The sequence below is a fragment of the Leishmania braziliensis genome, chromosome 16 (genome assembly GCF_000002845.2).
Source record: "Leishmania braziliensis MHOM/BR/75/M2904 complete genome, chromosome 16".
Lineage (NCBI taxonomy): Eukaryota > Euglenozoa > Kinetoplastea > Trypanosomatida > Trypanosomatidae > Leishmania > Leishmania braziliensis.
The window spans coordinates 581,826-593,890 of NC_009308.2; the positions used below are offsets into that span (position 1 = coordinate 581,826).

Here is a 12,065-nt window from a genome sequence, read left to right on the forward strand (position 1 = left end):
TCGTGCATGTGATGGTCACCGTGTGGAAGTCCTCGCCACATTTGGCGTGCTGCAGTGTGAAGCACGGAGCTGCTTCTCAGCCCGCCGCTCATCGAACGTGTGCTGGGCCAGTGGCAGGTGGTAAGGGGGCAAGCGTAGTCAACATGGGGCTAGTGGGCAAGTTATAGTGGTATGATGGGCGGAGAGTGGGTGTTCATTGTAGAAAGCGCAGGGAGAAGAACAGCGAGGACACAAGCAGAGAGCGGAGCCTCTGTAACAGTGCAACGGAGCAGTCCTCTTCCTCGGCATGTGTAATGCACCTGTGCGGTGGTGCCTGCGTGTCTTTCGCTTGTCTATCTTCTTTCCCCATCTGGCAGTCGTCAGTTACCTTCAGAAACATTTTAGTGCTCAGGTTGAGAACAACAGACAACTGCAGAGGGCAGATAACAAGAGCACTTTGAGATGCTCAGTCATGCACTTGCCGGTAGCAGCTCTCTCATCCAGCTCCTTCTGCGTTCTCCTTCCCCGTCCTCCTCTCTGCGCGCTGCACCGCCAAGTGCAAGAAAGTGAGCGGAGAAGGAGGGAAGGAAGGTGTTTGTGCTCAGCCACGTCCACTTAGCCTTAAGAATTGCTGGCGTATTCAGCGACGGTGCCTTCTAAGGCGACATGTGACTGCAGAGCGATGGTGGTGTTCCGTCTCAGTGTGTAGCACCTGCAGCATAGAAAGCGACAGGCGCGGTCCTGGTTGGATATGTCCTAGCCACGCGCGCAGTATGGCGTAGCCCTCCACGTCGTCGCGACTCAGAGACCCAACAAGCCACATCAAGAGGCTGGAGGAGGGGCACAAGAGCGTGTCGTGTAGCCACATCTGCGCCAGCACGGGCTGTCGCAGTAGTGGTGCGAACAGCTTCCACGCAGGCCACTCGCGTACGCGCTCCGGGGGAACGACGCGCGCAGCCACGAGATCCTCGAGAAGGGAGGAAAGGTGCGTGGGTACCGGAAACAGCAGCGGAGCTTCAGCGACGAGTGTGCACGGCTCCGTTGTGTACACGGCAGTGCACAAGGCACACTGGAGAGCGAGAAAGGCGGGAAGAGAGCGGACACGTGTCGCGCTTGCAGAGGAGAGAAGCATGGGCCACTCATCGTGCAAGTGCTCACCGCGGCGGGTAGATGCATTGGAGTTGTCGGTCGGTATGGTGTTGGACGGAGTGATGGCTGAGGATGATTTCAAGTGAGCTGCGTACACGACGCCGTTGTTGTCCTTGCCGCTGCCCTCGCCATAGGCCAGTGGACGGCAAAGCAGCAGTGCCTTCACAGTTGCATCCACGTACGATGGGCTCTGCTGTGGTGACACTTGCCTCAGCAGTGGGCCAGCCGCGACGTAGGCGTGGTGCAATGCCAGGGCTGCGTAGGTGCTGTCTGCCTCCAGCTCGCCCCTCTCCGTATCGCTGCTGCCCTGAGAACGACGCAACGCGGCCTCCGCCAGGCCGAGTAGCGTGGCTGCGCATACTGCCCAGAGTGACGTGGCCTGCTGCGCCGTTGACCGAGTGAGGATACTGGACGTCCAGAGGTGATGAAGCAGTACAGCAAGGCTGAGCTTTGCCCGGCGCCGCACTGCTGGTACTGCCGGGACCCCTTCCTTTTCTTTTCCCCCTATCCCTGCACGGAACGCGCCGCCGCCCTGCGAGGTGCCCAGAAGGAGCGCCTTCACGTCCTCCATGCAAGGGCTCGCTTGCGACGCAGCCAGGGATGACGGCGAGGAAGCATCGTCCTCGGCGCCACAGCGACAGCGGAAGCTCGAGGCATCGGAGAGGATGGCCTCCTGCACCGCTGGCCGCTGGGTCTCCGCCTCGATATGGAGTACATGTAGCAGTCGACTGCACTCGGCGGGGGTGGGGTGTGAGCGAGAGGCGTCATCACCGCCGGAAGCGGTCGCAGCAGCGGTGGGGAAAGACGGGGCCCAGTTGGACTTGGGGAACGATAATGCGGCCCCAGTTGCCGAGAGGGTCAGCACATAGGCGGTCTGCATCGCCGCAGCGGCGCCGCTCAGGCCATCCGTGCGTAACGTTGCGTAACGGCTGTGTTTGAAGCAGGCCTGGTACTGTAGCGCCAGCAGCACTGGCACCGTGGAGAAGCGCGTGACATCCTGAAGGAGCAACTTAAGGTAGGCAGTATGCTGCGCCGTGCTGGAGGGGTGTGTGTGGGTCTCTAGCACTTCTAGCAGTGCTGGGGTGGGAGCGATACGCTGATGCACGGCGCCCCAACCATCGTTAACGCCGCGGCCCGGGCGAGCTTCGCCGCCACCGACACCTATGATGACTAAAAGGGCTGCCTCGCCCCTTTCAGCACCACGACGACCACCACTGTGGCCTTTGTGCTCATGAAGCTGCTGCGATCGCGCGGTGGTAGCGAGAGAAGTCGAGGTCGAGGTCACCACGGAGGAGAGAGACTGAGCCAGTCTCGCCCTGGACAGCATCTCCGCGACGTCCTCCCACACTGGTGCTGGAAGTCCTCTGCGGTATGTAAAGTCCAGTAAAGCGCCGCGCTGGCAGTCCTGCACGACGCCGTTCACCAACGCAGCGCCAGCCTCGCCCATTCGCAGCCCGATGCGCGCCATCTCCACCACAACGCGATCGTTGATGACGAAGGCAAGACCGACAGGGCGCACTGACCGGCGTGCGTGCACTCCAGGTCGCGCCTCGGCGCCTTCGGGGTCGTCGGCGTTGAGGTCACCCACCAAGCGCAGAACTGGGACGCGCTTTTTCACAAGCACGTGTCGTTGGGATCTGCGACTCCACACTCGAGTGTGCACCGTTCGAAAGCCTTGGTGAAGTGATGGCCGCGGCTGCTTGTCGGCGTGGCGCAACATCCGGCTGGCGTGCATGATCGAGGCAGCTAGCTTCAGTGCCTTGTACGAATAGCCGCCTTCAAGCAGCTGACGCAACAAGGATGCCGTGGCATCCGGGGAGACAGTGGCTGATCCGAACGGCAAGAGCCGATCGAGCAGCGCCACCCCATGCAGCTCTTCCAGGCGCTGTTGCTGCTCAGCAAGTTCATCCTCAGTAGACTGAGATGAAAAGGCGTAGTACTTGCGTACTCGCGACGCACCGATGCGGCTTAGAGAGTTGGAAAGGCTGCCTTGCGTATCGTGGCTGCGCTCGTAGGCAGAGCGGCGCTGCTCGTACTCGCGCATGAGGGCATCGCGTGTCTCGAGCTGCTCGCGACTGTGTTCCTGAAGAGCAGTCAAGAGGCCCATGGAAACGGCGATGCTGGACTGCAGGTGTTGCTGTCGGTATGCAGACGCTTCCTTCTGCATTGTGCACCACCACGAGACGGCTTGTCGCTCCGAAGCCGCAGGAGGTGCTGCCGTCCCGCGCGTTGGCACGGCAAAGTCAACCGCAGGCGACGAAAGAAGCACGCGGCGCACGTCGCTGGACTCCTGCAGCTGAAAGGCGGTGTCGACATGGTGGGTGGTGAGGACAAGCAAGGCGTTAAGGAGAGAGTTCTGTAGGCCGAGCCGCACAGCTGGCATGTGGTGCCGCGCGTACGTGTCGGCGTTGTACACGGCAGCGTGCTCCTTAAGGAACAACTGCACATCCGTCCATGGCTTCCACCCCGCCGTGCTTCGCAAGTCAGCCTCATGGCGCTGCGCGAACCCGATGGAGAGTGAGGAGATGATATGCAGCATTGCGGGCTGTGTGTAGAGGCAGAGAAGTGCCGATGCCGTGATGGCCCTCTCACCGAAGCACTCAAGTAGCCCCTTGTGCAGCTGCACCACCACGGAGTGGACCTCGTCCCAGGCCGCACGGAAGCTTTGCATCGAAGCCGCCGTGGGGCTCTTTGCTGCCATTAAAGTCGACTGCGTAGATGGGGAAGAGGACAGGCGGGCTGCGGGGTGACTGCCTCCAGCATTGAAGAGAGCACCGTCGGTACGCGACGGTGCTGACACGGACCCCTTTAAGGTCACCGTCTCATCGCTGGTATACAGGGCACCCAGAAAGACGTCCAGCAGCGTCGTGCACCGGCTGAGATTGATCCCTCGACTCGGTTCCGCACTGGCACCCACCCCGTCCTCGTCGACTATCATCTCCTGCTCGAGTGCAGCTTGAGCTGGCTGTGCCGCGAGCAGGTAGGTACACAACAGTGCATCCTTCAAGAACAGCACAGGCGACCAGCGTAGTGGCGACTCAGCTTTGCGCTGCAGCTCGTGGTGCCTCCCTGCTGAAGCCTGTGACAGTGTTGTCGAAGCTTCAACAATGACGGACCTCTCTGTCCCTGCAGGGGGTGCAACGTCGCGTCTTTCCTTCATGAGGCATCGCTGCAGCTGTGCTCTTCGCCACTTCAGCACGTATAGCGTCGCCTGATCGAAGTATGCGCTCGCCATTGTCGCAGGAGCCGCCGAGTTTGCGGCTTCATCTACCAGTCCGTCGGTAGCAGCCCCGTGACAGCTCTTGGCGCGCAGTTGCGCCGCTGCCGCCTTGAAAACCCACGCTGTGACACAGGGGGTCAGCCTCACGCGCGGCTGGTCCGGGACACCGTCATGAAGCGCGCCATGACCGTCACGACAGACACCCGTCGCTGCGTAACGCTCGTTAGCTCCGCGCGATGGCGCTGTGAGGGTGAAGTAGCTGCTCCAATACCCACGCTCCTCCGCTGTGAAAGGGCTTGTATCCACGGCGTTGGGGTCGACTCCTGAAAACGACGAAGACGCTTCACCCTCGCTGTGGCTAGCAAGGGCATACCGGGCCAGTTCAGTCGGCACGGAGAGCATGCACCATGGTCGGGTGTCATCCGTCGAGTCCCCATTCGGCACGACCTCCAAGTGCAGACCAACCTCCCTCCCCTTCACTCCGGCCGGGGTGTCGGAAGTCGGCGCATCACTGACCACCGTTGTGGGAGAAGAGCAGCCCGCCACCTCTGCGAGTGACTCCCACCAGCACGACAAGTGTGGTGGGGCCTCGCTCGCATGACTGTCGAGGGCGCCGACATCACGGATAAAACGTATCTGCTGCTTAGTCGAGGCCTCCTCCATCATGACACTCACAATGTCCAAGAAGAGCAGCAACAGCTCGCCGACCTTCGCTGCAGAGCGCCGCAGTGTCGCCTCCGCCAGCGTCGACTCCAGCGGTACCAGCGGCGACAAGCCCTGCAGGCCAAAGTTGAAGTTGGTATCCGCATCGGACGGCGTCGAGACGGGATTTACCCGGCCGATCCCTTCGCTTGGATCGCCGTGCGTCCACGGACAGCACCCCACATCGTGCAAGGAGCAGTGACCGTTTCGCAGCTGCGTTACACAGTAATGCGAGGGATAGTGCCGGTACGGGCAGACGCTCGCGCGCGTCACCGTTGGCATGACCCGCTCACTATCAACCGAAGCACGGGTCGATGTTCTGCTAAGCTGGTGTTGACAGCCTCCCTGCAGCCGACACGGGTGCATGGCTGTACCGCCTTGCTGTTGGGCGCGGTCCTGTCGCCGCCACCCTCGTGCTTCGCGAATCTTTCGCTGTCGTTGCCGGTGGGCGTGCCGCTCAGCTGGGGTGAGGGAGGCGGTACTGCCAGGCACATGACTGCCCGTACAAGAGTTGTTGCGGAATGCGGCTACTAAAGGATGAGCGACAGAGCGAAGCAACGCCACTGCGGCATCCTCTCCATCCATGTCGCGATCGACGCGGCTGCCTTGATGTCTCAGTGCCCGACGTACTGCACCAGGTGCAGCTGCCACGAGCGCATCCTCTCCATCCACCGCCACCTTTATGCTGCGGCTCGACGATGCTGCAGTGCTGCTGGGGAGGGCAGGTGAGGATGCGCGGCGTGCAGGCAACTTCGCAGTCGGTACGTTGGTCTCGGAGGCGCTATTTACGTAGGCGTAGCTTTGCGGAGGCGGAATCATCGCTTCTGCACCCACGACACGGCGGCTCACGTCGGACGCAAAGACAAGAGACGATGAGACTGCCGCGCTGGGCGATGACGCACACAATGTTGAACGAGCGGCCATGTGAGTCTCTGCGGAGGTTTTCGCAGAGGCGGAGCTGTTTGACAAGCCTCTTTCACTTCGCTGACTCGCAGATGGGTAGGTGCGCGGGGGGCCAGTCGGTAGCGACGCCGCCAGGGAGCCACGGCGGAGATGTGTCAATGCCCACACCGGTGGATGCGGCGGTCGTGCGCCTCGAGTCGCCAAATGCAGCGGAGCGGAGGTCGCGTTGCGACTGGAGAAGTCCCAACGAACAACGCGGCGCCATCCCATGACGGAGCTTAAACAAAGTCAAGTAGTGCGTAGAGGTATGGGCATATGTGTGCTGCGCAGGCCGCTGGGTAGTTGGCAGGACTGAGGTGGTGGGTAAGAGAGGGATGGAGACGCTGAGTGCGACGAGAAGCAGGTCAGCATGAGGAAGGCAGAGGAGGGGTGCTGTTAATTGCACCACACTGTGAGACGGCATGAGATGGTGTAGCCGCGCATCAACACCCCATCTTATTCCCACCTTCCGGCGATGGGCGCATCCAAAGACAGACAGAGGCGGGCACGGAGGCGCACAGGCACTCGACAGCAGCAGCAGCAGCACAGTTGCCACGGCTGTACACACGCAAGCCACGGCACACGCAGGCGATCCACCTTAGCGTAGCGCACTTGCAGTCGAGGAAATGCGAAACTGTGGAAGTTAGCTGAGTTCGGCTGAGGCGCGGACGGGAAAAAACGAAGAGAAACTGAGCAGGGAGAAAGAGAAGGGGGTAGCGATGGCCGTAGTGATATTGAGGAGAGAGGGAGGAACCCAGTCAGCAGTAACGGCAACGAAGAGAGACGACTGCGTTGATGATGAAGCAAACTAAACGTGAAAGAAGAACAGCGCGGCAACATGCTCACACGTCTCAGTCACTGCCACTTCAGCACAAGCCAATCTGCTTCTTGTTCTTTTCACATGCTTTATCAGTGCTCTTGATGAGCTCGCCCAGCCGGTCCAGGTCGGATCTCAGCGCGGCCATGCAGCTCGCCCACGATGCCGCGTATCTTGTCCGGCGTCGGCTCTATCTGGCCACACATAGCCGCGTCGGCACATCGGTTGACGCGATGTTTATCCACAGACGTCTGATGAAGACCTCGAAGACACACAGATGACTTAATGGGCCCAGGGCCCTTCGTCACATCGGTGCTCGTTTCGTCAATGGTGGTCCGTTGCACAGTGATGTTCTTTACTACAGGTACACTGTAGTCGCCAGGTGCATCGGTATTACAGAAATGCGCAGCTTCTGTCTGTGTATCCGCAGTGTCTCCAAAGGCTTCACGGCCAGTCTTCAACCCGTGCATTAGTCGAGGACAGGCGCTGAGATTAGCCCCTGGTGTCATGCCTGGCCGTCGCCTCGCCGCCGGTAGAGCCCCAGGCAACTTGCTCGTGACCTACGGCGGTGAGGCGTTGCACCGGCATGGTCGACAGTGCCCCAAGGTGGCAGATAAAGTGACGCGTGCGCCCCATCCCTCGACGCCCTCCCTTTGCCGCTCTTTCCCACGTCCTCCTCCAGGCCGGTGAGGGTCTCGCCTTGGGTGGCAGGCGCGGTTGTATGGCAGTGTTCGAGACGCGGAGTGCTGTGCGCCTCTTGGAGAGTGTGGAGCAGCGATTACTCTCGACCTCTTTCATGCGGGCCGCCGTCTCACAGTCAATCACAACGCTGACCACCACATTGTTATCCTTTAAGAGAGGGACGACGGTACTTAGTTGCTCATGGGCCCTCCGAGTGGGCGTTGGCACCACGGCAGCTGGCGCGGAGCTTCCTGTTTCTACATACGTCGCCATCCCTTCTGTCTGAGCGGAGGTGGGCAGTACGCAGAATCAAGAGCGAGAGGAAGGAATCGGTGCAGGATTGAGCGCGCATGGGCTTGTTTGCGCCCGTGCCTGAGCCCGTGGGGTGCACGTGAGTGATTTTGTCGGTAAATATGGAGGAAGTAGAAGTGGCTAGGCTTAGGCGGGTGGAAAGAACAGAAAGAGAGGGAGTGGCACGCGCACGCATGGGTGGGTGAGCATCGAGTGGATACCGGGAAGGTAGACAGTCGAACATCGCAGTCGCCAGGTGGAGATGTCCGTGCAGGGAAGGGATGGCGGGGACCTACACGCAGCAGACGCGTTGTACCTCCACCCTTCCCCCGACCTGTACATACCACCTGCTCCACGCGCAACGGGCTTCTACTCCTTCAGAACTTCCGTTCCATCTCGTTTGTTGCTGTTGTCCTGCGGCTGGTGATCCACGTCACCGCTGCGCATTGTCTTACACACACACACACATACACACTGATGGACAGCCACCTGCCCATCTGCATAGGACACGGTTTCACCATCGTCATGACCGCAGCCGCTGGCTCTCCATCTCTCTCTATTGAGGATGGGGTGCAACAGGGGTCGCTACAAGAGAAAGAATACGAGCTAAAAGAGGAAGAAAAGCTGCGAGCCCTCAAAGACGCACGTATTACCCCCCCCCTCCCCACACACACGCAGATGCCCGCTGCGCTCTGTACTGAGGAGGAGAGGGGGAAGGGTCAGGGGAGAGCGCTAAGGAGAGCGATGGTACAGTACCGCCACACAAGGCCTACATACTTCAGACATCAGACTCTACGCAAGGTCAATAGATTTGCAGCATTGCTGAACCCCCGGTCCCCAACCCGCAGCTCAATACGTCTTTTCCTCTTCCCTGCTCGCTCACAACCCACCATTTACTGGCGTACACGCGCGCTCACCGGATGCACGGGCAAAGCATGACGGACAGAGAGCGGGTGTGAGGGTGTATGCGTGTATGTATGCGTGCAAGCACGGACCACCGGCCACTCGTAAAAGTCCCCCCTTCACTGCGAGAGGACAGCGGCAGGGGAAGCTATACATAACGCAACGACAATCAAAGCGCTCCAACGTTGCGTCCAGGAAGTTATGATAGCACCAAGACACGATAGACGACTGCGACGCCACTCGCAATCCCCCTTAGCAACAACGCACAAATGCCTCCTCACGGTGCTCAGCGTCAAGCCCTCTAAATAAATTGAAAAGAAAAAAAAAACACAGCAACAACCACAACGTCTGCTACCCTTTATAAGTTGCACCGGTTACAGCTGCATAGACGAGAGCCGAGACATTGGGCATGACTTGCGCTCCATGCTGTTCTCGCGGTTCGACACGTCACCCAAGCGATGCGGCGTCGCGCGAGAAGAGCCGCTCTGGCGCCGCTCCTGACTGTCGATCTCCACACTCGCCTCCTTCACATCTTGGTCGATCTTGCCAAGAATGCGGCGCAGGATGTCAAATCGCTCTGCCGTCATTTTATAGTTGTCATCCGCAATGTTGCACATCTCCTTCATGCGCTCCACCTCGTCATGTGCAGCTTGGCTCACGCGGCGAACAACAGAGCCGGTCTGCATCACCATATCCTCAACAGCCATCCACTGCAGTTCTGTCAGCCCATCCAGAGCAACACTGTACGATGCACCCACATACGCCATCACGTGGTCAAGGTAAACACACTGCTGCTCGCTAAGCACTTGAGCAGCACGAAGTTGTTCTTTCACGGATATCACTTCCAAAGAGAGTGTCTCCTCGGTGTCGGCCAGCTTGGCGGATGTCTCCTGCAGCGTCTCCTCGGTGTCGGCCAGCTTGGCGGATGTCTCCTGCAGCGTCTCCTCGGTGTCGGCCAGCTTGGCGGAGGTCTCCTGCAGCGTGTCCTCGGTGTCGGCCAGCTTGGCGGTGGTCTCCTGCAGCGTCTCCTCGGTGTCGGCCAGCTTGGCGGATGTCTCCTGCAGCGTGTCCTCGGTGTCGGCCAGCTTGGCGGTGGTCTCCTGCAGTGTTTCCTCGGTGACAGCCAGCTTGGCGGATGTCTCCTGCAGTGTTTCCTCGGTGACAGCCAGCTTGGCGGATGTCTCCTGCAGCGTCTCCTCGGTGTCGGCCAGCTTCCCGGATGTCTCCTGCAGTGTTTCCTCGGTGACAGCCAGTTTGGCGGATGTCTCCTGCAGCGTCTCCTCGGTGTCGGCCAGTTTGGCGGATGTCTCCTGCAGCGTCTCCTCGGTGTCGGCCAGTTTGGCGGATGTCTCCTGCAGCGTCTCCTCGGTGTCGGCCAGCTTGGCGGTGGTCTCCTGCAGCGTCTCCTCGGTGTCGGCCAGCTTGGCGGATGTCTCCTGCAGCGTCTCCTCGGTGTCGGCCAGCTTGGCGGAGGTCTCCTGCAGTGTTTCCTCGGTGTCAGCCAGTTTGGCGGATGTCTCCTGCAGCGTCTCCTCGGTGTCGGCCAGCTTGGCGGATGTCTCCTGCAGCGTGTCCTCGGTGTCGGCCAGCTTGGCGGTGGTCTCCTGCAGTGTTTCCTCGGTGTCAGCCAGCTTGGCGGATGTCTCCTGCAGTGTTTCCTCGGTGTCGGCCAGCTTGGCGGATGTCTCCTGCAGCGTCTCCTCGGTGTCGGCCAGTTTGGCGGACGTCTCCTGCAGCGTCTCCTCGGTGTCGGCCAGCTTGGCGGATGTCTCCTGCAGCGTCTCCTCGGTGTCGGCCAGCTTGGCGGATGTCTCCTGCAGCGTCTCCTCGGTGTCGGCCAGCTTGGCGGATGTCTCCTGCAGCGTCTCCTCGGTGTCGGCCAGCTTGGCGGATGTCTCCTGCAGCGTCTCCTCGGTGTCGGCCAGCTTGGCGGATGTCTCCTGCAGCGTCTCCTCGGTGTCGGCCAGCTTGGCGGATGTCTCCTGCAGCGTCTCCTCGGTGTCGGCCAGCTTGGCGGATGTCTCCTGCAGCGTCTCCTCGGTGTCGGCCAGCTTGGCGGATGTCTCCTGCAGCGTCTCCTCGGTGTCGGCCAGCTTGGCGGATGTCTCCTGCAGCGTCTCCTCGGTGTCGGCCAGCTTGGCGGATGTCTCCTGCAGCGTCTCCTCGGTGTCGGCCAGCTTGGCGGACGTCTCCTGCAGCGTCTCCTCGGTGACCGCCAGTTTGGCGGACGTCTCCTGCAGCGCTTCCTCGGTGTCAGCGAGCTTGGCGGATGTCTCCTGCAGCGCCTCCTCGGTGGTGGCCATGTCCGTGCGCAGCTCCTCCACCACACTCTGTAAGGCCTGTAGCTCCCGCTCAAGCTCCTCCTTGCGTTCCGCCGCTGCGCGTGTCGCAGCTGTAAGCTGCTCTGTGAGCGTGGTGGCCTGCGTGTGCGTCTCCTCCAGGTGCGTCTCCACTGTGGCGAGCTGTGCGTCGCGCTCCTCGATCTGCTTGCGCAGCTCTAACGATGCGCCCTCCTGCTCTAAGAGCAGCGCGCGCATGGACCTCAGCTGATCCTCCAGCTCACCACGTGCGCGCTCGCCGGCAGAGGTGTCCGCGTCGTACTTCGCCTGCAGGGCAGCTAGCCGATCCAAAACATCTGCGCACTCCGTCTCTTTCCCTGCAAGGCGCTCCTGAAGCCCCGTGACCAACCCCCACAACGCCCCAATCTCTTCCACGGAACCACCGAGAGGCGCATCACTTTACTCCCACAACGCGAAAAAACTCACCTAGAATCCCCGCCGAATTCCTCCAAGGCCCCGAGCTCTCCACAAAAAACACCCTGCATCTCCCGCCGTCGTCTCCCTCTGACTCTCTCCCCTCGTTATCAATACGGCCCCTCCTACCCCCGCCATCCGGAACTGGTCTGAACGAATTTCCACCACCAAGTCGTGACCAACTGTTGCTTCAATCACCATGCGTCACGCTACCGTAATGGCCACCGTTACATCCCATACCAACTAAGGTTCCACGCAGAAGCACCACACAAAACGCCGTGATTCGGGCGCCTCCCGACGCTACGCTCCGACCCCACAGCTCTTCTCCCTCCACCTTCCATTCGTTCTACCCTACTAGCCTCCTCACTAGCCAACATAATCAATCAGCCAGCAATTTTACGAGTACCTCTCAGACCAGTGCTGCCGTCTCCCGGAGACCTTTGAGACCACCGCCTCCCTCTCGCCAGATCATTGCCTCTTATACTGCCTATCATGCCAGACGACGAAGCAGCACATGAACGCTCATGCACGCGTCGACCCTTCTCATGGTTGCTCCGGCCCCTCGTGGCGCCTCCCAAGACGCTACACAAGTGCTTCCTCTTCTACACAACTGTACCCACACCATTGC

At 60.6% G+C, this 12,065-nt stretch overlaps 2 protein-coding genes and 1 pseudogene across 3 annotated transcripts; all 3 read right to left on the bottom strand.

Annotated features, from left to right (window-relative positions):
• Nucleotides 1-619: 619 nt before the first annotated feature.
• LBRM_16_1500 (conserved hypothetical protein) lies at nucleotides 620-5,332 on the bottom strand (the record flags this gene model as incomplete). Its single annotated transcript, XM_001563702.1, has 1 exon — nucleotides 620-5,332. The coding sequence occupies one exon, from the start codon at nucleotides 5,330-5,332 to the stop codon at nucleotides 620-622; it is 4,713 nt and encodes a 1,570-aa protein (XP_001563752.1).
• A 1,526-nt stretch (nucleotides 5,333-6,858) lies between these two features.
• On the bottom strand, nucleotides 6,859-7,763 carry LBRM_16_1501 (annotated as a pseudogene). The gene is given in 4 exon segments: nucleotides 6,859-6,952; nucleotides 6,954-7,421; nucleotides 7,424-7,527; nucleotides 7,530-7,763. Coding segments are annotated over 4 exon segments (900 nt in total).
• Nucleotides 7,764-9,058: 1,295 nt separating this feature from the next.
• Nucleotides 9,059-11,221, bottom strand: LBRM_16_1510 (putative kinesin; the record flags this gene model as incomplete). Its single annotated transcript, XM_001563703.1, has 1 exon — nucleotides 9,059-11,221. The coding sequence occupies one exon, from the start codon at nucleotides 11,219-11,221 to the stop codon at nucleotides 9,059-9,061; it is 2,163 nt and encodes a 720-aa protein (XP_001563753.1).
• Nucleotides 11,222-12,065: the final 844 nt, after the last annotated feature.